At 38.8% G+C, this 26,750-nt stretch overlaps 1 protein-coding gene across 2 annotated transcripts in view; it reads left to right on the plus strand.

Moving 5' to 3' along the window:
• LOC133427074 (F-actin-uncapping protein LRRC16A-like) overlaps window positions 1-26,750 on the plus strand; it is a 64,100-nt gene that overhangs the window by 15,202 nt on the left and 22,148 nt on the right. For both annotated transcript variants that reach the window (XM_061716436.1, XM_061716437.1), the window contains exons 3-9: window positions 9,777-9,827; window positions 16,459-16,518; window positions 19,674-19,795; window positions 20,589-20,686; window positions 21,381-21,451; window positions 21,592-21,665; window positions 21,911-21,986. In XM_061716436.1, the coding sequence (XP_061572420.1) occupies window positions 9,777-9,827; window positions 16,459-16,518; window positions 19,674-19,795; window positions 20,589-20,686; window positions 21,381-21,451; window positions 21,592-21,665; window positions 21,911-21,986 (552 nt within the window). The remainder of the gene's footprint in view (window positions 1-9,776; window positions 9,828-16,458; window positions 16,519-19,673; window positions 19,796-20,588; window positions 20,687-21,380; window positions 21,452-21,591; window positions 21,666-21,910; window positions 21,987-26,750) is intronic.

A 26,750-nucleotide genomic window follows, 5' to 3' on the forward strand; every position in this document is an offset into this window, starting at 1 on the left:
TTATTGTAAATAGAGGATTTTTATACTTAGGTTACATAAATGCTACATTGTTTGTTTAATAGTAAGGACATGTTTTTGTTGCTTTTCCTTTAAAAAAAAATACTCAAGTGGGATTGCAGATGCATTAGTATATATTTTTAAAATGCTGTGTTATTTTTTCTTATTTGACCAGAGTCTGAAGACCTCAGCTGCACTGTCAGAAGCTTGTCTTCACAGGGGAGAATTGTCTCTGCCTGAGTTTCCAGCAGTTAGTGAACTTTTATTATTGTGAGGAATTTGGATGCAGGTTGGTCTCAGAATCAGACCTGCTGATTTTCACCTAGTCTCCTTCTCTGTATTCACACTTTGTAAGTTTGGTTAAGTTGTAAACATTTCAGACATTTCAATCTAGAAATGCATTAGCATTTCTTTAATATAGATATTAATTTTCCATTGGAAGTTAAAAGTAAATATTTCTGTATTTCTGGTTTGCCTAACTCCTTGCAGATATATTTAAAAACAGAACGGGTAACAGGATGTGTCATAGCATTGGGAAAATACATTTGATCATTTTAGTCTGCCTTTGTTAGAAACTATAATATACTTTGTACAAGTCAGGCACAGAATTGTAGCCACAATGCACAGAGTTTGTCAAAATTAGAAAAATTTAAAAAAACTTGTGCAGGTGATGGGGAAATCGTGTAAAATATTTTGAAATATGTGCTAAATTTATTTGAAACCGAAGTATCCCGGCCTCTGGCAGATGAGAGATGCAGTAGACCGCTGTCATTCTGAAAAAAAATTAAACAGCTAGAGAAAATGAATGAACTGATATTTAATGAAATGCCATTTTTGATAATGATCTTAAATACTTTCTCCTATGGTGGCAATGAATGACATCACAAACAATATTGCTTATTAGGGATGCAACGATTAGTCCACATTGTTTACAAAAATCAATAGCAAAAATAGTCATCTACGATTTTAATTGCTGACCATTGTAAGCAAAACGAAAATTTCAACTGAGTGAGGCATCATCCTCCTTCCCATCTCTACTGAGAATTGCATATGCGCAAAAGCGTTATGGCACTATTATCATCGCGCGTGTTCTTCTACAGAGTGAGGCATCTCTTCCCCTTCCTTTGTCTGCTGAGAGTTGCACATGCACAATAGAGTACAGTGCTGGGTTTACACTGTCTGCGGATGCAACACCTCAGCGACTGGCAGCAAACTTCATTAAAGCAGCACAATGTAACTTTCAGCTTTTGTTGAGTTTGGCGGCTCCTTTGGACAAAAGCGGTAGTGCTTTACCAGTATTGTGGCAGGGTTCCTACCATCCACCTCCAAGTTACATAGTGCCAGTGAAGGTGATACAGACCCCCTCAGACCATGACAGAGGTGTCATTAAACCTGTTGTAAGTTGATGTACCATCACAATGACTCTGGAAATATTATATTAAGGTGGAAAAGTTACATTGTGCTGCTTTAAAAATGTATTTTTGTTTAATATGTCCGTCTTTCTTGTCTTTTATTTTTTAACTAGCACATCATTTAAACAAGCTCATGCAAAAAAGCTTAGAGCTAAATAAGAGCCATTTGATAATTAAGAGATTCCTAATCTGATTAGTCGACTAATCATTTCAATAGTCAATGACTTATCGACTATCAGTTGATGACCAGCCATCAGCCCTATTGCTGATACACTCTGAGTCTTGGGCAGTCTTGGGTTTTGACCCAAGACTGCCAGTAAAAGTGCCAGTGCCAGTAAAAGTAGACAGTACCTGACCCAATCCAAGCAATTGTAATATCGACCTTAGACTCATGTAGACCTCTGGTATGCAGAGCACATTGCACTGTGGTTTTACCTGGCTAAAGAGTCATCTTCATCACTTAAACTTCATTGCACCATAACTGATAAGATATAAGTGAAGAGTGTTATTGCAAAATTGAGGCAATTTCAAGTTCCCTTGTATGATTCCTTGATAACTGTTGTTTGCAATTACAGATAAGTGAGATTGCGCTTCTGAATAATAACAATAATAAAGCACAAGAAAAAAAAGGTGATCATTCCTCATTTACCAAGTGATGGATTTTTCAGTGTTGTGATGGTATGATTAAGTCAAGATGGTTGTAGAGATGCCAAAATAATCTCTTCAAAGTTTTTGGTCACAAACACCAGCCTGACCTTGATATTAGTTAAATGATTTTATCTTATACACAAAAGAGAGGAAAGAGTTTTCTCACCCATGGCCAAGAGAGGTCCATGCCTGAAATGTGCATTTCTTTCACAACACAAAGAGACAAATCCATCCATCCATCCATCCATCCATCCATCCATCCATCCATCCATCCATCCATCCATCCATCCATCCATCCATCCATCCATCCATCCATCCATCCATCCATCCATCCATCTTCCTATTCACGGTTGGGGGTGTCTGCTGGAGATTATTCCTGCTGTCTTTGGGTGGGAGGTGAGAATACACTCTACAAAGCTTGCAAGTCCATTGCAGGCTGTTTCTAAATAAAAAAGAGATAACCCATCCCAGCCAACCATTAACTTCTGCCTTTTCATTATTGAGGCAACAGGCTAAGCAGAGAGGCCCAGACCTCACCAGCCACCTCTTCCAGCTCCTCCTAAGGAATATTGAGGTGATGGCCAGCCAAGAAATGTAGTCTCCCCAGTTTGTCCTGGGTCAGCCTCGGGGCTTCTTCCCAGTTGAACGTACCCAAACCACCTCCCAAGGGAGACATCCAGGGATCATTCTCACCGGGGGGGGGGGGAGTGACACTACTCAGAGTCGCTCACAGATGACTAAACATCTCACCCTATCTCTAACGGAGACTACAGCCACCTAGATTGGGGAAACTCATTTTAGCTGCTTGTATCTCCAATCTTGTTCTTTCGGTCACTACTCACAGTTCGTCACCGTAGGAAGGGTAGGATCCCTGCCACCCTTTGGCTGTAGGAAGAAATTATATACGTAAAAGTTGTCAACAGAATCGGTGACGTAGGGCAGCCCAGCCCAGTCCAACTCCCACCCAGAACAAATTCAAGTTACTATTGGCATTGCAGACCAAAATCTCGCCCTATTTGCCCAGGGACTGAATAGTCCATAACAGTAGATCCAGTCTGGCTCATTCCTCAGGACCAGTTTGCCTTGGAAGACCCTAGGGGCAATTGCCCTGACAGCATAGGTCCTTGGAATATTTGGACTAAAGAAAAAAAACCTTCCACCACGATTAAGTGGCGATTTGATTAGGGGAAGTCTGAGAATATTGAGCTAGATATAGCAGTCATCATTTGCAATGGATCAAAACATTTGATCAAACTTGTCCTTAAAGAAGGACTGATATCTTTCGAAATTCTTACATAAGTATGTTTTTGATCCACTTCGATTGTTGACTACTGTGTAAAGATAAAAATGCACAAGGTTTTTTTTTCAATATTATGAAAGAATAATTGAGGCAGCATAGAAAATCAAGGAAACATGTAATAAGAAATTCACTTTATTTTGTCCACAGAGAGCTCACTGATTTCAGTGAACTAAAAGAAAGGGTAACTACAGCAGCATTTATATAATAACGCAAGATAAAACAGCTTTTGAGCCCTTCCGTTCATTAAAGACCTGTGCTATCCTGATTTTAGTCTTTGCTCCTTAATTGCACAGCATCACAAAGAATTAATCAAACATATTCATTCATTGCCTCCTTCTGAGTCTGTGGGCATCGGTCTGCTGGTCTCAAGAGTTGCTTTCTCTGTCATGTCTCTCCCTTTCCCTTTTTTTTCTGCAAAGCCCTGAAATCAAACACTGCTGCAGTCCTGTGTTGACAGTTTGATATTGCGTAGAGCACTTCATGATTCATTAATTTTAGACTCACAAGCATGTGAAGGACAATGCTGACAGGAGTTATGCAATAAAGAGCCCGTCAGCAGTGGAGTGAGAGAATCGGTAATATGGTCCCTGTATGCTTTACACTGTATCATCTTACTGCTGCAACAAGCAGAAACAATTATGTATATGCTTTTGGTTGCTGTCAAAGCTTTTGATAATAGTTCTTTCAAGTCAAACTGACAAAAATCTACAGACTATATTGCTGAAAATATAAAGTGACCCTTTTTTTTCTTTTACGTTTGGTTACTACTCACTTCATGACCATATAAGGCTCGGAACAAAGATCAGCTGTTGAATAGAGAATCTTGCCTTTTTTGTTCAGCTTTGTCACAGGTTGTTCCTCTGGCATTTTGTCCCTGCATATGCAACAATTTTTTTGTGTGTGTTTGTGTGTGTGGATGAGGGGGATACAATAGAGACACAACATCAAAATACTTAACTTGAAAATGTAAAAATGACCCAGCGAACCATATCACCCGATATTCCGTTCCAACCCTGTCAAGTATAAGAAACAATACAAAGTGATTTCTTCTTCTTTTTTTCTTTTTTTTTAAAGATATTGCTCTCACCCAAACACAACCATACTGAAGGAATACATGTGGAACAGTGTGATGGATGGATAAAATAGAGCATGATGGCACCCTGAGAGCAGTTTTGGTGGGGGTAGATTTCCTGTGGTCGAGTGCTGCCTCAGCTGAATGAGTGCAGATGAAACGCTGCTCTGTGCTGCTTCAGTTCCTGGAGGGATTCAGTCTGACTCCGGTCCAGTGAGAATGTTTTTGAAAGGGGTGAAAACTCATTGACATGCTCAAGCAAAAGCTTGGCACTGCTGTGCGTTACTTTCATGTCGATCACACTGATGTAGTGTGCATTCACAAATTTTTGTGTAGAGTCTGGGCCAGTTGTTTCTATGGCAACACAAACTGTCTGAGTTGGCACATGTGAATTGTTGACAGTTTGATGGAAAAAAAAAAAGAAAAAGTAGAACCTGACAATTACGATACTGTGAATGAATAGTAAACAGATACAATTTGCATATGTATATATCGATTTATTTATTTGCAGACATTTTATTAAAATTGTGTACAAATTTGAATGCAAGATGGTTTCGGCTTATAAAGTGTCCTACAGTGCTGTGTGTGTCTGTGCTGTCGTGCCTGTGTGTGTGTGTGTGCATGCATGTGAGATTGTGCATGACCTGTGTTGCAAGCCAAATATACACAAGGAGCTTTAGAGCTTGTGGCAACTATCTCGCGTGTGAGCCACTGATCTGTCGTGTGTGTGTGTGTGTGTGTGTGTGTGTGTGTGTGTGTGTGTGTGTGTGTGTGTGTGTGTGTGTGTGTGTGTGTGTGTGTGTGTGTGTGTGTGTGTGTGTGTGTGTGTGTGTGTGTGTGTGTGTGTGTGTGTGTGTGTGTGTGTGTGTGTGTGTGTGTGTGTGTGTGTGTGTGTGTGTGTGTGTGTGTGTGTGTGTGTTACAGTGAGGGGAAGAGTAATGGCAGATGCTCTCTTTGGTCTCATAGATATGCTCCAGTGACGCTGCCATCTGGTTGGCTGAGTGGAGCTTGGGGGCAAGATGCTGGTCACTGTGAAATCACTGAGTGATGGGAAGGCTCAGCGCTTAAATCCACTTAAGACTGCTAGCAAAGTCGACGAGAGGTAGAATGGAATCTGTAAAGGGGCGGGCAGAGGGGGTGGAGGCGTGGGGTGTTGCAGGTTGTAATGCCTTTTGTTCACTTAAAGGGGCAGATGGGGAGAATGGTGGAGAGGGACAGAAATGAAGGGAGAATTAAAAATCAAACGAAAAGCCAAGAAGTTATGGTAACTTTAAATTTACTGTATACAATTATTGGCAGAAGCATAAATATCTGGTTATTGTACATACTTTATTGATAAATTAATATGATAACTAGGTTCTGAGGGAATTCTGAATACTTAAACTGTATTTATTGGGTTTAATTTGCAGATTTAATCATTTATATCATGAGCTATGCTTTACGTGAAAAGAATGTGTAAAATTGCATTAATGACTGGATAGTTTTAATTATTTAAATTTTTAGTTGAACTTAGTTCTAAATATGTTTTTACATTTGAAATATAGAATTTATATTTCTGTATTTTTAAAATTAACTTTTATTTTTCTTTTAGCTGTTACATTTGCTATCGGTCTATTGTCAATTAATTAATAATTTTTTTACCAACTATTTTTCCTTTCCACATTAAACAAACTGCCATTGCTACATGATACAGCTCAATAAAAACTTAAAAAGGGGATACAAGTGTTTGGCTCTAAACTAGACATTTCAATTACATGTCATCAGTTTCAACACCCAAATAATAATTCTGCTATACTGTCCAGGCTAAAATTACCAAAACTTTGCTCTTTATTCGAATTGTCTGCTTATCTCCACAGTCTTTATTTGTTTAATATTCTTTCATACATTTATATTAGTTTTTTTCTGACCAGTGTTCCCATTGTTTTTCATATTTATAGGTTTAGCAACTCTCTAATTGCATCTCCACCTTAACTCTAAACCAACATGAAATATGAAAGAAAAATAATATTTTGTAATTGTTTAACTGGCTAAATGCCTAGGTGTGTTAGTTCCCCTCCCGGCTAACCCAAACTTATTTGGAAGAGAACACAACAGTGACTGCAATTTTATTGTATTCAAATACAAATATTTAAATAATGGTCCCCCTTTTTGCAACTATAACAGTTTCAACTCTTCTTGGGGAGCTTTCCACAATATTTTGGAGTGTTTCCGTGGGAATTTGTGCCAATTCATTGTGTAAAGCATTGATGAGGTCAGCCACTTATATTGGAGAGAAGGGCTGGCTCGCAGTCTCCATTGCAGTTCATCCCACAGGTGTGTGATGTTGTTGGGGTACAGGATTAGAGCAGGCCGGTCCAAGGTCCTCCACACTGAACTCATCAAACCATGACTTTGTAGTCCTTGCTTTGGGCACTGGGGCACATTAATTTTGGAAACCCCAAACTGTTGCCACCAAGTTAGAAGCAGCACAGAGGCCTTTAGATTTTCCTTCAGTGGAGATGAGGGGCTAACCTAAATCCTGAAATACATCTTCATACCATAAACCCGGCTCTGTCAAGCATCACAGTTGACAGAATGCAGTCAGGCAAGTCATGTTTTCCTGGCATCTGCCAAACCCAGACCATCCCACCTTACTGTCAAACAGAGAAGTGTAAATAATTATTCCATATAATATATTTACAATGCTTCACGGTATAGTGTTGCTGTGCTTTACACCACTCGATATGATGCTCAGAACTGGGCTATGCATGCAGCTGCTCAGCCATGCGAACCTATTCCATGAAAGTCTCGCTGCATGGTTTTTGTGCTTACATTAATGCATGTGGAAGTTCAGAACTCTTTGGCTATTGAATTTGCACTCCATTGACCACTTTTACACAACGTATGCTTTGTATTGACCCTTTGTGAATGCTTTGTGTATTTATATGGTCATCTACTTCATGGCTGAGTTGCTGTTGTACCGTAACACTTCAAATTGTCTTACTGCAAAGATGGCATCATGTCACAGTAGTCACTGAGCTCTTCAGAATTACTTATTTTGTATCGCAAATGGAAAGCACAAGGTCATGTGCTTTATTTTATACTCATATGGCAACAGGTCTGATTGAAACAGCAGAATTCAGTATCTAGCAGATTTGGCCAAATACCTTTGCCCATATTGCAAAAGTATTTTGCCCATATTTTGCCCAATTGTGCATTATCACATCATTGCCTCTAAAACTGCATCCACACACAGTAGTACTGTATGTAAGTGAGAGTTGCATTGCAGAAATGAGATGGAGAGAAATGATAGAGCCAGAGTTGAGTCAAACAGCAGTGATTCGTGCTCTTTAGAAGAGGCTATCTTCGGCCTCACAGGCCTGCCTGTCTGTCTCCATCACATCAAAACATAAATGCTGCCTGTGGAGCTGAGCTACAGAGGGTTGGGAAGCACAGTCATCCTTTTGGCCCCGTCTTTCATCCCTCTGTTTCTTTTTTCAGAAATTCTAAAAAAAGACTGAGCTTCTAGTTTCTAGACTTTCCTTAATCCTGTTATGCTTTTCATCCTCTTTGTATCTTTCTTTCCTGCTATTTTTTCTCCATTGCCCTTCAAGCCAGTTACTGTTTATCTGAGAATTGTTAATATGATGTGGTCTACCTCATACTACCTCATTTCCTTCTTCCCATTACTCTCTTTTATTTTCTTCTCTTCTGCTTGCAAACCTTTTCTCTGTTTTTACTTTTTCACTTGTTGTCATCAGCAAAAAATACATCCAGGAGTTGATCTAAGATTGTAGGGCATTACCCCATGTGGCACACCTCACTCCTCAGCTATTACAGACATCAATTGGTTTATTGATTTGTCCAGTTCAAGTAATGGTTTGTTGACTGTTGTTACAGACTCGTATTACTTGAATCCCTTATAAGTGTGTTTACAAAGGTGGGAGTTTAATAACTGATGGCTTAAAGGTCAATCTTTGGATTATTATGGTTAGGGATGGGAATTGATAATATTTTTACCCAAGATTAGATTCCAATTCCATTTTCAATTCTGCTTAGCGATTCAGTTCTTAATTCATTCCATTATTGATTTTTCATTTGGCAAAAAAGGACAATAATGAGGCAAATAGCGCTAATATGATAGGCAGTACAGACTGCAATTGAGATGTAGTGGCTGAAAGGATCAAGGAAAGGGGTTAGGAATGTTACAGTTCAAGCTGCCTGGGTTTTATCCAGATGGATTTGAAGAAAAAGGATAACAAATGGAAACCCACATACAGTAATGGGCCATTTTGCCTAGACCCAAAGCAAAGAAGTGTGTTTGCTAGAATTGTAACTCCAAAGATATGGTAATTACCAAGATAAGGATTTTGATTTGTATTCATCTCTTTTCATTTAGACTTCTTTATAAATACAAATCAGGCTTAGTATTACCAAGTATTCAAGTGTGCAGCAAGTTACGTCACACTGTAAAATCAGTGTTTAATTGTCTACAGCTCTATGCTGAAATGAAATGTGTAGATGTGATAAATAAAACGTATGTAAATTAGCCTTGTTTCGCTCATTTAGTGTGGCATTGACACCAGTGGGTTGTACAGTACTCTGACAATGTAGGAAATAATAAAAAGTATGTCTACATGCCCTGGTCTCCCCTGCACTTCTCAGTGCTAACAAGGTCAAACAGATGATCTCTGTAACTAAATTTAGGACAAAAATTGGAAATAAATAGACTTTCCAAAAATATACGATTTATTACCAAGAAGCATTGTTACAACAAAGAAATAATCTACCAAACACAAATTTCTTTACTTTTTTGTGACGTTTATGTCATATTGTAATTCAAATGTTTCAGTAAAACAGCCATGCAAGTTGCCTGTCTGGATATGGCTGGTGGAGTTGTGCATTTTAGCTGTATCTCTTGCTTTTGTACTAGCATTTTCAAAGCTTTAAAAGAAGTAAACGCGTCGTGGCCATTTGCTTTGACTTACTGCACCTTAAGGTGGCCAGTATTTTCAGGTAGAAGCAACATAATCCAGAAATCAAGAAAAAACTGATCTTTATTCATGTTATGTTCATGCTGATGTGTTCTGATGATTAAGATCTGATAAAGATTTGATATCTTTTAAAACTTCTTTAAATCATCCTTTCATTTGGGTATTTTTTTTAAACAGAAATATTTTCTCCGTAGTTATTCGTGTCTTTTCTTCCTGGTAGAAGTCTTTCAGATTCACACCAGTTTACATCTCAGAGTCAGCAGCATAGTGCTCTCTTCTCTGTCATTTCCATGTTCTCCGCCCAGAGTGTATATTTAGAGTATACAGTATATATTTACCCCGTCACACTCATTATTTCCTCTGTTCCCTCTCAGGCCCTTGCATCTCACCGCGCCTACCTCTTAACGGCACGCATTCCCACCAAGGTAAGAACTTTGTTTTTTTTCTTTAAGTCTGCTTGAATGGCAGAGGAATCTTCCTTTTTTCACTGTTCGTCTCATAGCATAGTAATGTTGCATCAGGAAAAGTTCTGACTTAAAACAACATAGCTGCTGACACCTGTTTTTAAGTTGGACGGCTGACAACATTTCTGTGGGTCAGCCGATGTCTTTTGTCACCATTTGCATCTAATTTTGACACAGGTAGCATTAATTTTAAGCCATTGGATGTATTTATTGGCAATTCCATAGATTCCATCTATCCATTTTCTATACCCGTTTAAGCTCATTTCAGGCGAAAGTCACCAGACCATCACAGGGTCACATATATAAGCAACCATACACACTCACACCGAAAATCGACCTAATATGGATGGATGGCTGGATATTATAGCATAATCCTAAATATTGTATTAACTTACAAAAGGCAGGTATTTGCCCTGTAATTTGCAATGAAATATGCAATTGCTTCCAGCATCATTGACGTTATAACATAAATATCTCCACTAAATAAAACATTTTAGATTTTATCTGAAACTTCTAACAGCAGAGCTTCCCTTGTCTTATGCCACAATTTACACTGATATCAGACTAATGCCACTCTTTGTATCTCAGGTGTCTGGGTCGGGCCTGCTAGCTTATGCTTTCTAATGCATAGGAAACCTCAGGAGCATTAGTTGTTCGAATTTGCTAAAGTTTATTGCCTAAATTGAAAATGTTTTAATTTACCATAAGTACCACTTTGTAAAACTAGTTGGTGAAGGTATTTATTTCACTACAAGCATTGCTGGAGTTCTGAGCTGTGTACTTTTCTCTTTAGCCACATATCTTGAAAGTTGGTGACATTGTTTTTGTCACTTACAAGTTCAGATTGGTACTGTATGTCACCAAAGGTAAATATAAAAATCAGCCACTTGACTATTTACCTCTGTAAAAGCAGAAGCTAAATAGAAGGCTGTCCACAACCTAAAGCCTTCAGCAAGTATTCTCTATAGAAATCACAAGTATGGGGAACAAAACATCTGTGCCAAGTCACAAACTAGCCTGAACCTGTCAGTGGGAAAAACAAGAACTTTTATTTTGTCACCGGAGAGTTCCTCTTATATGTTGGTGATCATACTACTAGTGGCATATAGCAGACGCTTTTTATCCGCCTTCCTGCGTCTGCCTTCCTAAAGTAGTCAATGCGTGACATGATCAGAGATCATGCAGATCTTTTGTGGTTGCTGGTTGGAGCATTGCCAGTCAGCTCTGGACTGATTTATATAGACTTTTCACTTATTTAAAAAAAAAATTTTAAATGGTTGGGGATGGCAACTATTCCATTGACAAAAACATGAATAGTTTCTTAGTATTTTAGAACATCTGATCGATTTTATATTATTTAGTTTGATGAGTCAGCTTGATCTTTCAGGGTAGTGTGGGTGGAGTTGGTTCCCCTCCAATGGGAATGTCCCCAAATAAATCCTTAAACCAAATCTCCAGGGTAAGACACTGAACCCCATATCGCCCCCATATTCATCTTGCCAAGATAACTCCTGTTCAGTTGTTTGCTTTCCTTAAAAGACTTGACAGTTTTACCGGAAGTAGACAGGCTGGAACAAACAATAATATGATGCAGTGTAATTCTTGTGTTTTTAACCAGATTCAGTAACTGCTTCTATTAATTAATTGCACCCACATCTTTTAACTGGGGCAGCTGCGCACCTATTTGGTGAAGAATAAATCCCCTTTTTTCCATCAACTTTACTGTGTGTTTTAGTCTGTTTCTTTTACTACTACTAGAGTTTTAAAGGTCTCAGTCTTCCTTCTGTTCGAAAAGTTTTAATAAACCTTTGTCTTTCTTCACTCGGCCAGATTCCAACCACAGATCACCTTCTGCTTTCCTTAACACCATTCCTGCAGCTTTCTCATTTTCATCCACTTCTTTCTCAGGAGTTCAGATTTCTACATCTTTGTCTGTCCTTCGCCCCCTTTCCCCTTCTGTCTATTTTCCTCCCCCACTCTCCACTGTGCCAGAAGTCAGCAGGGACAACCAGGGCCTTTGAACCTGATGATTTCTAATCTCGGAGGAAGCAGTATATGGTTTTTAGATAAGTGGGGACTCTTTGCAATTGAATATAATCATCATTGTTCAATCATTTGCTCACAGTCAGCCCACAGCTTGAACAATGACCATCCCAGATCTAAAGATCTTGCTTTAAGTGGCTTGTTTTTTCTCAGTCAACACTCCTCCCTGTAACTGACGGACAAGAAGCAGCTCTCCGCTTTATGAAAGTCTTAATCATTACAGTCAAAGCGCAAAACAGAAATGATTATGCATGCTCAGTTAAACACACTGTAATGAAAATATTATTTCTGTCAAAGCAAAATTAATAATCAGCAACTGCAGTCCTCTAACAAACATGGTGAGAAAAACTAATTTAGTTTTTCAAACACTCAAGCATAAATCTAAATCTGAATCTATAACCTTGTGCGTTGCCCTTCAACGTCTACAGGGCCATGTTTCAACTATTTTGGTCACAAATTCAATACAGTTCACATTGTACTTTATTATTTATCAACAGTACAGATAAGCAGTCAAAGTTCTGCATATTGTGACATCTTGGGAAGATGCACTTCTCTGAAGGCAGACCAGTTGGTTAGTCTGATTACCGCTCTGCTCCCAAACTCTGGAACTCCTTACCACCTGATATCTGAAATATTGACTCTCTCCCCATCTCCAAATCCAGACTCAAGACTCACTTGTTTAAGATTGGGTACTCACTCTCACAAGTCCAACTACACCGCCCTTCATTTTTTACTTAATGCTGATTTTATCCATGGTTTTATTATGATGATTATGATGGTTATTATTATTAATAATTGTCACATAGGGAACATCATTGACTCATTTAAGGCCAAATGCATCATAGCGGACCAAATTGTGGGAGGAGGCAGGTTTGACTTGCCTTTTTCATTGTGTCATGAAAACCTGATCTCTCATGTTTTTCAAATGTATTTTAGCCAGTGTGGTTTGATATGGTGTTACATGCATATGAAAGTCATTTCAATAGTATTATACAGTTTTAATCTCTGAAAGAAGCCCAAGGCTTGATTGTGTTGTATGTGGGAATTCTCAGTTAAACACAGTGCTGTGTACAGCTGATTCCCCCTGCAGCGCTTTTATCCCGCTCTCAGTTGGCTATCCTGTCTGTATGTTTCCCCAATTGATGGTTGGGCTCCTCTTGAGGAGCTGCAGGGCCTGTCTGTCTGTTAGTGTGTGCTGTGAAGCATGAACATACACTTTCTCAAGCACAAAAACATTCTTAACTCCCCTGGGGCCTCTTGTCTGTTTCTTTTTTTTTTTTTTTTCATTTAAATTCAGCTTGTTATTGTATACCTTAAATTTCTGACAAATCTGTAACAAGTAAGAGGATGTCTTTTGAAAATCAGACATATAATGTATTACAAACCTGCTTTAATCGTCCATTCTTGACGGGAGAGAATGAAACAGTAGCTACAGTACATACGATTCTTAATTGTCAATCATAATGTATGTTTTATATGTATAATTATTCCACACAATATAGTTATTTCACTGGGGAAAAAAGCCAAAAGAGATGAGGATGAGCAGTTCAAGTGACAGATGGGACAGTGAACAAATGATTAACGATCAGCAAACGGCATTTGGTATCTCCATACACCTCCCAACATGGCACCTTGGTCACTGGTGTGAGCCCAGCTTTACACCAGTGTGTAAAGCTGGTCACAATGTTGGAGATAAATTGCATGGCAGAAATGAAATTAAACCATTTGACTTTTACATTGTATTTGCTAATTATTTAAATAAGTAGCAAATAAAGTACATTATAGCCGAGAATCAGCATAAAATTCTGATGGAAGTATTAGTGTCGACAAGTGTTCCTCATTTTAGGTCCTAAGGAGCCACTGCCCTGCATGTTTTAGACGTTTACCTGCTTCATCACACCTGATTCAAATTACTGGTTCATTAACAGTCTTGACGACAGCCAATAGGTTAGCGTTTCATTTTGTGAGACACTGAAGACATGTAGGGCTGTGGCCCCTTAGAACCATAATTGAGGAACACTGGTTAGACAAACGTTCCACGTGTACTACACAATATACCCAACATTATACTGAATTTGCACTTGCATCAACTAATTTGTACCCAAATGTAGCACATTATGGTAGGGATATACAAAGTTATGGAGGTACGCTTGTTGTCTCAAATCAAAAACGGCACCTATGGGGGGGTGTTATCTTCCACAGGCAAATTTACAAAACTACCAGTGTACAACCACAGGTGCAGTCACCTCATTTCAGTAATGATCAAATCAGTCCAGCAGCACAAATTACACAGTCTCCGACATGCAGATCTGCTGATAAACATGAGCCACTCATTCACCAACAACACAGGTACAGCTTGTTTCTTAGTACTCTTGGCAGAGACATGGGCTGATACAAGCTTGGGCACTGACATCCCAGCTATAGAATTTATCCTATGTTGATTAAAAGTGAATAAATAAAACTCTCATAAATACATATGTAGCAAGGCTAGGCACCAAAATGTATAATAATATATAGACATATACTACATATAAAACCATGCCACTTCTGGATTTGTGTACTTGGTAGTTCATACTTGTGCAAGTACAACTTAGGAGAACATGCGTAGGAGGACAGAAAGATGCGTCTCTTTGCAGTTGGAAAAGCAGTGATGGCATCGTAGTCAGCGTAGCTTGTTTTTTTTTTAAATAGCTTTTTTACGTTTTCAGCCATGTTATAAATAAAGTTCTGTGGTCCCAAAAAGAAAAAAAGCTGAAAAGTTCATTTTTAAATAGGCTCTACCTTGATAACTTAACCACAAATTTGAAATGAGAAGATTTTGACGGACTCATCTGTGCTCAAGTCCACAAGAGCACAAGTACAGACAAGGGCATATACTGAGAAATGGCTTCTGAAACGCATATAGACCAATGAGATGCAGGTGTTTGCAGTCACAGAAGAGGATGAAGAGAAGATGTAGAACAAGAACCCATACAGAAGGGAAAATCACATTCAAGATCAAACAGAAAAATAATATTTTAAAAAGGTCCAAACCCAAAATCCACACCCCAGGACCTTTACATCATAGTAAAACACCTAACTAAATGCCAACTTTTTATTCATTATTATTATGATTATTTATTTTTATTTATCATTATTATAATTATTATGTTGTTAGATGTGAGGCTGTTCCTAAATAGACAGGTTCACTATGTTTACATCAGTATTGTACCAGTGATGTATGCTTACTCCACCTCCCGTCATACAGTGTGTAATGAGACATAGAGCAAGTAATGAGCAGTTAAGCAGCCTATTGTCTTCTCAAAATGACAAATTGTTTTTAAATCCTGCCAGAGCCTGTACAGTGCATTAGCTCTGTGCAGATTTCTGTGTAGCATCCAGTGTTTCTGTGACCAGACTTACTTGTACTACAAATGCACCAGCTCCAGATATCTGACACTTTTACTGAGAATATACATCTGATAGTTAGTAATCGTTTTGCTGATTATCTGGTGCCTTGTATTACCTTGTCCTTAAATGTGGCTGTTTCTTTGTTTAACCTGAACATTTTATCAACCAAGTTGTTATTTCTTCTTTCATTTTACAGTCTCAAGGACACATTTCCAATTTTAAAAAGTATCATTATTAAACTTTTGAGTGGTCATTTGTAGATTCTCTTTGTGTGTATTGTAGACAAGTATTGTTGAAATAAATACACACTCACACTGCATACTGTAGTCAGGCGGTAGACAGATTTAATCCTCTCCCTCCGCATCTCTGAGCCAAGTCTCAGGAGCACAAGGCCCACCTGGAGTTGTCTGGCCTCGCTGCCTGGCCTGCCCTCAGGCACTCCGCTGTTACTGAAAGAGCAAGAAGCTCAGGAAAACTGAGCTCATTATATACAAGGCATTTATATGCACATGATTCCTATCCTGCATGAAATGTTTTCTTTTTTAGGTATGCCAAGATGAGCCAATTCGTTTGTCCAATAACAACCTCTTGAAATAGAGATTTAAGCAAGAAGCATCATTTTGTTATATACTGAGGATTTGAACAGCTTTTAAGCAAAATACTTTTTCACTATACTCATATTGTATATAAACGTGGCAAAAGACACATGCTGACTTTAAACAATTCACAAAGCAAGCTGTAAATGAGGAAAGAAGACGCATGCAAGGTTCCCCGCATAGTGTGGTGTGTGATGTTTATTTTACCTGAATTTATTTGAAGTTAAATATTGACAAGTAGATTGAGATTGAAAGTTCTGAGTAGTTGTGAATTAACGTCTACTGCAGCCATTCAGAAACCAAATACGTGTGATGACCCTGAGAGAGAAACAAGACATTGCAGAAACCATTTATGTTCATTTTGGAATAATTGTACATTGTTTCCACAAACACTGACTATATTAGACATCATCTGTGTTTCACTCTCTATCAGAGACATGGCATTCTGTAATAAACAGTAAAACAGAAAATATTTAATACGTATTTCCTTTTCCTCTTCCATAGTTATTGCTTTGTGTGATGGTACAACTTTTAATGCATTTGCTGTTCTCATTTCTTTTTAGGTGGAACACTCCTTTAATTACCTGGAGATCCAGGGAATTGCTTGCAACAAGCCAACACAGGTACAGAACTGGATATAAAACACTAAATAATAAAGAAATGGGTCTATATATATATATATATATATATATATATATATATATATATATATATATATATATATATATATATATAAAGAGAGATTTTAATACTCATTCACTTTCCTGTTAACAGCACAGACTGCAGTCTTTGAGCCAGATTTAATTATAACCATAGAATTGATACAGGAAAATGGACATCTGTCCTAAATTCAGTAATTAATTTAGTGTTAAAAAAATGTCTACCGAAAGGACTATGTGAGCTATTTATTTGTTTTCAGGATGACAGATGGGCGTTATCATGAGGAAAGTATGTTGAATGCAGCTATAATCCTTAAAAACTAATCGGTACAAGACGCACCAAGTTGGTGAGCTGCCAGTCAGCAGAATCTCCATGCACCATGTGATCCTTCACGCACCAGTGTGTTCCTGCAGCTGAACCCTTGTCTTCTTGAATGATGCCTGTCTTCTTAATATCCTGACTGAAGGTCTCCCACGTACCAGCTTGGATTATGTTAATTTTAGCCTGTGTAGGGAGCATTTGTCACATTATGTCAGTATTTGCATGATTCTGGTGAAGGCTGAAATGGTTATGCTTGGTTAATGTTATTAAAGCTTTGCTTAACACACAAATGAGGAACACGTCTAGCATTATAATTTGCTCGATTTACTGGGCAGATGCCTTACAAAATTAAATGTTTTCAGACCTTTTTAAGTTTAACATATGCTGCTATGTTTCTGGCCATCTTGATTCTTTCTGTGTTCTTTATAAAACAAAAGACTTCAAGATGATGTTTATAGACCTTAAGATGTAGTCTCTCGTGTGAGGCACTACACTTTGCTTCAGACGAGAGACTGACTCATTGGTTGGTTGATTAATTGGGATGATTACATGCTATTTTCTTTAATAATCGCCAGCGGCAGAGAATATAGCTGATGAATAGGCAGGTGCTTTCGTTGTCAAACATGTGACATTCCCATTCAGGTAGTACCAGTGGACTCCTGGTACTTAATCCACAATGTATGTGTGCATGCATAGACAGTGAAATTGGCAAGTGGTCATTTACGTAATTTATGTTTTGTTTAGACCAAAAAGAGAAAAAAATAAAGCTGTGTACACAGCAAAACAATGTGTTTTTGGTAAATTACCACATTTTTGTTTTGAAATACTTGATAAATGTTGCTAAATGCTATTCAGACAGATGGCATGTTTCATTTAATCAATGTTTAAATTAAGCACATTTCTGCAACGTTTAGTTTTTAACTGTTGTACCTTATTGCCCAAAAAATAAACAGTTGTAATTCAGCCATCAACGGCCTTGATTTCTAAAAATCAGTATTGATCCAAGAAAAAACCCTTATTGTTTGACCTGCAACTCATACCCTCGAATGAGCGCTGAGCTTTGCTGCTGTCTGGCTCTGTGCTGTCACTGGTGCATACGGTCCTAAAATGTGACTGGTCTCCACCTGTGACTAATTCTTTTTCAGGAATTCAGGAAAACACAGTTGCCCATCAGGTGTAATAGCTGATGGATGCTTTTGTTTGCACTACACTGTGATTCAGGATATCTGACAACATTCTTTTGCCGAAATGCACCTCATGATTAGGCTGTACTATTTTTGGAAAATAATTTAATTGCTAATCTTTAGTCTTATGGTGATTCAGAAACTCACTTCAGTGTTAGCAGAGATCACTCCTGCTTCATTTCAAAGTGGGACAGTTAAACTCACCAAAATTCTCACAGAAATTTAAAACAGATCTGTTGGTGTTACTCATTTCAGCACCTCTTTTCAAAGAACATAAATAACCAATATCTTACTTTTTGAACTGGAAATTATCAGAATAAAGTCATAATAATATGATAATAAAATCGTAAAATTCCGAGAATAAAGTCATAATGTTGCGATAATAAAGTCGTATTATTACGAGAATAAAGTCGTAATATTATTAGAATAAAGTCGTAATATTACGAGAATAAAGTCGTAATTTATGAGAATTCTAACAGGAAGAGCACATACGTCTTTTGTGGAAGAGGAGCTGGTATAGTATAGTAGTGGTCGACTGCAAGGCTATCGGTGGTTACATCAGCTGCAGCTGCTTCAAAGAGCTTTTGTTGTTTCTCAGGAAACAATGAGGATGATCATAAAGATTTTCCTCTTCCACAAAAGACCCTATTTCTTCCAAGTCTGTGTGGTTCCTTCTACAAAATGGACACAGTCGTTTGCACAATCATTTTTAAGTCTTTATACTGATAATAATTCAATGCTGATGTGCCAAAAGATTAAGTATCTCCTTATTTGTGAAACCGATACCAAAATATAACTTCACAAGACGCTCAATATTCCTCATTTTAACACAGGGAGAAGACTGCTCTTCCCGTTAGAGTTCTCACAAATTACGACTTTATTCTCGTAATATTACGACTTTATTCTCGCAACATTACGACTTTATTCTCTGAATTTTATGACTTTATTCTCGTAATTTCCAATTTTTTTTGTCTTAGTTTGGCCCTAATACTCCGTCGTAGTGATGCTCACGTTGCGATTTCAAAATCGCGTTTTATGATGTTGCGATATTACTGCAAATGCATTAATCGTAAGCCCTATTTCCCGACTTTTCATTTTCATGTTGGTTCTTTATTTTCCAGGTTCATTGATGTGGTAGGAAGTTTTTATAGGCAGGACACTGCACCACTATGTAAATGACACAATACTTGTTTCAAAAAACATTTTCAATAGTTTCTTTTTTTTTTTTTATGTATTAAAACAAAACATTCCTAAACGTTTTTATTTTATTCAATGTTGATATTGTATATTATGCATCTTGATTTTGGTCTAAGATGAATGTGAATCGTGACATAAATAATGTTTTAAAGGGTCTGAAAATGTTTTATCAGCCCTTGTGGGAGCAGAAAAGGTGGAATATGAAGGGAATTGCACAAGAAAATATGAAGGCATTCGGACATACTTTCACATTGAATCTCCTTCCTGGTTGCAATTTCCAACTGTACTCTATTTAACTGTGGCTAAATAAGTGCAGGCAATAAAAATACACTAGTTAAGAGTGCTCTTGTGTTTGGTATACAGGTGTAGGTGGATCCACTGACATAGTATCACTTTTTATAAATGTCTCCTCTCAGTTATGCATCGAGTACGAGCGGGGTTCATTCTCTCTGAAGCTGCCCTCCACAGAAGAGGTGAACGAGGTGGTGGCTCACATAGGAAACTGTGTGCAGAGGATATGTCCCGGTATACCACCTAGGTACGTTTGTTTTCCATGAATTTGTGCCATTAGACGGTTACAGACTGATGTGGGTGGTGATTGTGCTGTCCAGTGATGAGCTGTCAATCACTTATTTAAACATCTAAAGATTCTGTCAAGTGTCAAGTACTTTTTTTTTTCCTGCCTCATGAATGAGTATAGTCATCTTTAATACCTCTATTGTTTGAGAACTCCTTGTCCATGACGTTGGCGAGCTTGGTCAGGGTCTTCAGGATCCTCCTGAAGTCCACCACCATCTCCTTTTTATCCTGGCGACATTTAAGAGCAGGTGATTGTTGCTAGACCCTTCTATGAAGTTGCCCACCAGTTCTCTGCTCTGACCCGTCTCCATCTCAAACACAGCACCACTGCAGAGTCTGCCTTCTGCAGCTGGCACGTCTCATGGCTAACCGGAAAATCTGAGGTGTAGCTAAAGTGTACTCACTTTCTGTAGCTGACTTAATGTTGAGGGTCTTAATTTATATATATATATATATATATATATATATATATATATATATATATATATATATATATATATATATATATAAAACTTTTTATATATTAGTAAATGAAACTGTCCCACCCAGAGAGCACACAGAAGTTTTCTTGTTGCTTACTTGGGTATTGCTCAATGAAAATGTGAAAAGTAAGGTTTTGTAAAAGTAGCTCAGTGTTTCTTGTTTCTACTTCCTTTTTAAAGGCATTCGTTTTATATAGATTTTTTTTATTGGTTACAATTTACAATAGAAATAGGGTGGCTACATGCTCTCACTTGTGTTTTTCTTCTCAGTAAAGTGATGAAGAAGCTCTCCATGGAGCCTCCAGACAGGCTGCCCTCCCTGCAGACGCTCTGGGAGAACAACAAGCCTTCTGAACCTGGGCCTTGTGGTACATACCTGACACTTTGCTCTGATTACATCCTAATACTAGAAATGTGTGTTGTTTGACATGAACCCACCTCCACTACTAGTTCTTTAAAGGGGACCTATTATGAAAAACAGGTTTTCTCTTGCTTTAACATGTATAAAGTGGTCTCCCCTCAGCCTGCCAACTCAGAGAAGGAGGAAAGCAACCAAATTCTGCAGTGTCTGTACAGCCGCCCGGATGATCCATCCAGTGTGATGTGGATCTACGAGCCGTCCAGATTCTGCTGCCGTTGTTACGTAACAACGGGAGCGATTTACATAGGTTGGCCTCCGATGCGTGAAACCACACCCAAAACTAACTCCGCCGGCCGGAGCTTCCGCCATTTTTTCGTAGCAGTGTATCGTGTCATTCAGGCCGCCAATTAGCACAGAGCCTCATTATCATAGCCCCGCCCACTCAGAATCCCTCATAGATAATGAGGTTAGAGAATGGGAAGATAAAGACATGGCTCAGATGCTGAATTTCTAATTTATTTAGCAAAAAAAAATCTAAAGCTTGTTTTTAAGACATTCAAGGCCTGTTTAAAATAGGTATTAGATGCCATAATAGGTCCCCTTTAATTTCTCATTATGTCAACATATTCCACCTCTTATAGGTATTTGTAAGTTAATTTTCCCCCTCCTTTTCTTAATGATTGTCCCTGTGTGTACACTAGGTGGGTTTTCTCAGATGTACAAATGTGTCTGTGACTGGTTGGGTTTGCCGTATCGAGAAGAGGTGCAGTGGGTAAGTACTTTTTATAATTGTTCGTGACATTTCACAGATTTCCCCTCAGTGCCGTTTGTGAGATGCATGAAACAGCAAAAATTTCATGAACAGCAACACAACAACACCATATGTAGATTATTTTTTTCCCTTCTTTTCAGGATGTGGACACTATTTATTTGACTCAAGATACCAGGGAACTAAACTTGCAGGACTTCAGCCATCTGGAGAACAGGTGAGTGTTAGCGTTTTTATTTATTTTTTTCAAATATGACTTGAGCCTACAACCAACATGTTATAATTCAAGCCACACAGAAAGAAAGTTCACATGAGTAAATAGAGAAGGGTATTGTAGGCGCTTCTTGATTTCTTTTTTTCTTTTTTTGTGTAAATATGATGAAATCACCTTCTTTATGATAGTACTACTGAAAAAATGTTGGATGGCAGCTCTGACCTTTTTTCTCCTCCACGTGTCCTCAGGGATCTGGTAGCTATAATAGCGGTCCTGGAGTTCAACCAGTGGTTCACCAAGCTTTCCACAAAGGATTACAAGCTGGTTGGTACCTTTTCAAATTCAAATATTGAAAACAGAAGGTTTGTTGTCCCCATGAGCATAATGTATGTTGTCCAATGTGAGGTCATTCTGAAATATTTAAAAATCACCTGTAGGTCATTTAGAAAGGGTAACATCACATTGTTTGTCTCTGCAGAGCAGTTCCGACTTGACTGTCTACAATACTTTCAGAGCAGAAAAGGACAAATCACAGCTTGATAGATGGCGTTGCTGAGTCGAGCTGTGTTTTAATGGTAAAATGTGTACCAGTTACAGAGATAAGTTTAGAATAAATAAACAGTCCTCTCTAACTTGGGTTCTGATGTAAAACCTTTGTGAATGCCTTTCTGCTGTTTGTTATTAGCAATTTTTCAGGCAGCGTTGGGCGACCAGTCCTCTTATGGCGCTTTTATACTAGTACCTACTCAGCGCGACTCGCCTCGCCTCAACTCACCTTGCCCTTGTTTGTTTTTAGACACCCAGATGAGAAGTAGGCGGGATTGGAGCGAAGCTGCCGTGACGTATTTGATTGTGTTATCTAAACGGAGAAGACAAAAACACTAAAGATGTAGAACCTGGAGGAGATGATATATATGTGCTGCTGGGTCTGTGACTTGTGCTCGACATCAAGTTAAAAAATTAGTGAAAGAAGCTTCAAGCGGCGACGCTTTTTTTTAAATTTTGTTTGTCTCGGCGCTGCTGAAAAGTCCGTTGGTAGCTGCGAGCAGCTGAGAAGTGACCGAGCGCCTGGTAGATCTGGTCGTTCCTTATCGCCCGTCTAGATCCCTTTTTAATTCTCTCCTCAGCCACCAGGTTTATGAACATCTGCACCTCAGAGTTGGATCACCAAACAGACTTTTGCTGCCATTGCCTGTCGAATAAAATGAAGAAGCTGCGAGTCGCTCTTTCGCTGATTCCTGCCCCCGGACTCAAACGTCTGACGGCCCCACCCCCCGACCAATCGGTGGCGTGTAGTGTGATGACGTCAGATCCAGGGCCGACTCAGCACGCTTAGAACCTCGGCAGAATAGATACAGCAAAAGTATCAACTCGGCACGCCGCCACCTGCCTCCACCCGCCTAGACCCTTAGTGGAAAAGTGCAAAAACCGGGGGGAGTCGAGTCGTACTGAGTAGGTACAATACTAGTGTAAAAGCGCCATTAGTGTGCAAATGAAGCTCATTCAACAACTGGTATCGCATAAACAAAAATTACTTACTTATTTGTTGTTGAGATTCTTTTCTTTAGTTTGTGGGTGAAAAGGATAGAAAAGAACATCACCGCCAAACGTTTATTGTCGTTAGTTGAAATTACAATAATTCCTAAAAGTAAGCAAATATTTCTTCAAAATAATATTTTAACTTTTGGATGCATGAACAACAGTTCAACACATTATTAAAACTTGAGAACATTTTGATGAATAATAGACTTTAACGATCGTTATCAGAGATTCTCTATGTAATCGAAGAAACTCAACTGTAGAACTCAACAGTTTAAAGAGTACAGGCGACGCGGTAGATCCGATGTTAGACGCGGGATATCCGCCAGTGTAAAAGGGGCTAGTGTTTAACACCAAAGTTAAGATCATTTCCACACACATATTGTGAGGAGAATTTTAATCATCAGGACCTTAACCAGTCTGTGTGCTTTGTGTTGTGTGTTTTTCTACTGGCTAGCCATTGATTAGGCAACATGAAGTGATCCTAACTGTGACCAGAACCACAGTTTTCTCATTCAAGTTACTACTGAATCATGGTTATTGTTCTTGTTTTGCTTATTACAGATTGTTTACTGTCACCACATTCTGATGCTATTACACAACTCTACAAGCCTGCTATTTCGGGAATGTCATCATTATACAGTCCACACATACACCTTTTGATGTAATTCCCAAGATTAAGCAGCTGTTACTCTAACAGTGTGAGATGTAGGGATCTTATGCAACTTTGGAAATTGTGCAGGGTATAGGACACTTGAAAGTCAGCATTTATAACTTAGTTCACCAATGGATTTGGTTCCATGATGGTCAAAACACAAATATTTCACTTGTTTAATCTCGTCAATATCATAACATCCCTGTCTCCATCTTTAGTGCATATTTACTCTGCACATTTCTGCTCTTTATCCGAATGTACTGTGGTGCAGGCATCTTTTCTTCCTAATTTTGCAGACTGTAGTTATAGCTGAATCTTTCTGCCTTTGCTGAATATTTGCTGCTTTGCGTCCACAATCTCGCCCTCCAGTCATTGGACGGCGGATCAGTCCAATGTTCTTGTGTGATAAGACTCCTAATCCAAGTGAGACAAAGGGGCTCAATGTCCCCGGCTGTTGCCCCCCTGCAGCACTCCATTAACAACTCTGCATCTCCAGGCTTTGCTAAGTCACAGCAATTACCGCATGCCGCTTCCACAGTCCAAACAATTACCTCACACCTCCGTCACAGCCGATTCTTTTTGTATCAACATTTAAAAACTGTGTCCTTCACCATGCCGTGACTAAATATAAGCACAAATGCCCTCGCGAGCACATTTGCACTTGAGATGTGTATCCATTATCTGCTTTAAATTAGAAGCAAAAGGCCTATTTATTACTATACATTAAGCGTGTTGATCAATAGAAAAGATGACAGAGCAGTGAAACAGGAACACCAAGGTCTGTGGAAAGAGTGAAAGCGAGAAATGCCAGATGACTTATTAAAAAGAGGAAGGTATCAGGAAATATAAATTAGATTTGAAGACAAACTTCAACATTTAAAAGATGGGAATTAAGTCAGTAGGTGCATAAAAGTGAAAATTGATGGCCACACAGCCTGAAAAGATGAAATATAGCATCTGTGCTACTGAACATTTTATGTAACATTAAAAGTTTAAAAAGGAGCACAGCTTGGAGCATGAAGATGAAAGAAAATGTGGCTCATGAGCAGATGTGCAACACTAAATCCACATCCCTCAACCCCTGAAAATGTCTCTCACAAATTCTATCAAACAGAGCAAATTTCAGCACAAGAGGACTTTACTCAGACATTCACAGTCACACACACACACACACACACACACAGGAGGCCATCGCAGCCCCAAAATATGCTGTTCATCCTCAGTTCAATCAGGCTGTTTCTCTTGTGGTCTCAGCAAGATGCCGGACCAAAAATGAAGTGGAAAAGGAGAAAATGATAGGACTACAGCAATAAAAGCAATAGCCTTCTGATTACCTCATGATCACTCAGCATGTGCGTGTGCTTACGTGTGCAAAAACATGTGGTGTTCCATCCGAGTGGGTCAGAAACAGAAGAGCATGACGCAGCTGTTTCTATAATGAGTCATAAACGCTGCAATCCACATTCAGCATAACTGTGCTGCCCCCAGTAGTGCTCTCGAGGTTACTGTGTAAAACACAGACTGCTTTGTGTTTTCTGCTTTTGTGTCCCACTGCTATGATGGCTCCTTTATTCCCAGTTTTACTCTGTTTCACCCTTCACTGTTCTCCTATCGTCTTTATTGCTGTTATGTCTCATCCCTTGCTGCCCTCCATCCCTCTCCTACCTCGTCCAGTTTGTCAGTGGCTGTGCAAACAACAGTCCGTTTTTCTGTTGTCCTGTTTTCCTGTCATTGTCTCTCTCTTTCCATTATCACTCTCTGTTACTCCCTTCTTTCTCCTCTCCTTACGTCGGATAAGGTTTGGACAATGCCTCCGCTGTTGTGGTCACACGGAGGCTGCAGGCGAACAGAAATGGCCCTTGTGGCAGTCATGTCATTCACCAAGAATAATAACGACACAATGTTCAGTAGCGTTCTGTTATCATATTGTAAACTGTTTTTTTTTATGAGTCAGTGCAGATAATTAGAGACCAACTGTAAAACGCGGGCCGTGTGTTAAAAGGTACCGTTCGTTTCTGAGAGTCATGCAGCAAACTCTGAACTGGGTCAGTGAACATCTAGGTAGAGCATGGGCATTTGGCTGTTGAATTTTTAATTTTGTCTAAATTTGAGTCCTTTTGCTCCCTTGGCTGTGTACTCCTGTGGTTTTGATACCACAGGAGCGAGACAACTTTCTTCCCCTGAAGTCTGCAAAGTATTTATTTTTGCTCACGCTGTGTCATGCATGAATGCTCTATGGATGGGAAACAGAGAATCCTCTTGTTTGCATCTTTTTTTTATACTCTACAGTACAGTTTTGATTAGCATAAACAGCCTTCTGGACACGGTTTGCATGAGATCACTTGAGGGAATCGTTACGTGTCCGGGTTTGTCCCATGACCTTGAATGTTTCAGTCTGACATTTTTGCCGTCTCAGATAAAAATGTGTAATAAATATCACAGTAAGTTCCAGTATTCAGTTATATTAATGTTTTTGATACAACAAAGTGATAAAAAGTGCTTGAATAAAGCAGTGAGACCTGGAACAGCTGCAGAGATTTAAGTGTAAACCCGCACATGTGCGTTGGCATCAGCAGCATTGTTGTTTATTGATTCTGCATACTAAACTGAGAAGTGGGAACATTGCATCATGTTGGAAGCATTGCTTCTATCACGAGTTGAGAAAAGTAAAACTTTTGAAGTCTCAGCCAGTTTAATTGCAGCTACACATCCAATGCTTGTTTGTTCTCTTTAATCGCCTAAAAAGCCCACTCTGCTGTGGTTAACCAGCTTATTGGCCCAGCCGGTGGATTAGAGGGCAGCTACTTGCTCTTTCGTTGCAGTTGCTGAACCATCCGCCCTCCACACTCATTTTGTAACTCATAGAGATGTTGAGAAGTAGTGAAAGGAAAGCC

Source organism: Cololabis saira, chromosome 3 (assembly GCF_033807715.1).
Source record: "Cololabis saira isolate AMF1-May2022 chromosome 3, fColSai1.1, whole genome shotgun sequence".
Lineage (NCBI taxonomy): Eukaryota > Metazoa > Chordata > Actinopteri > Beloniformes > Belonidae > Cololabis > Cololabis saira.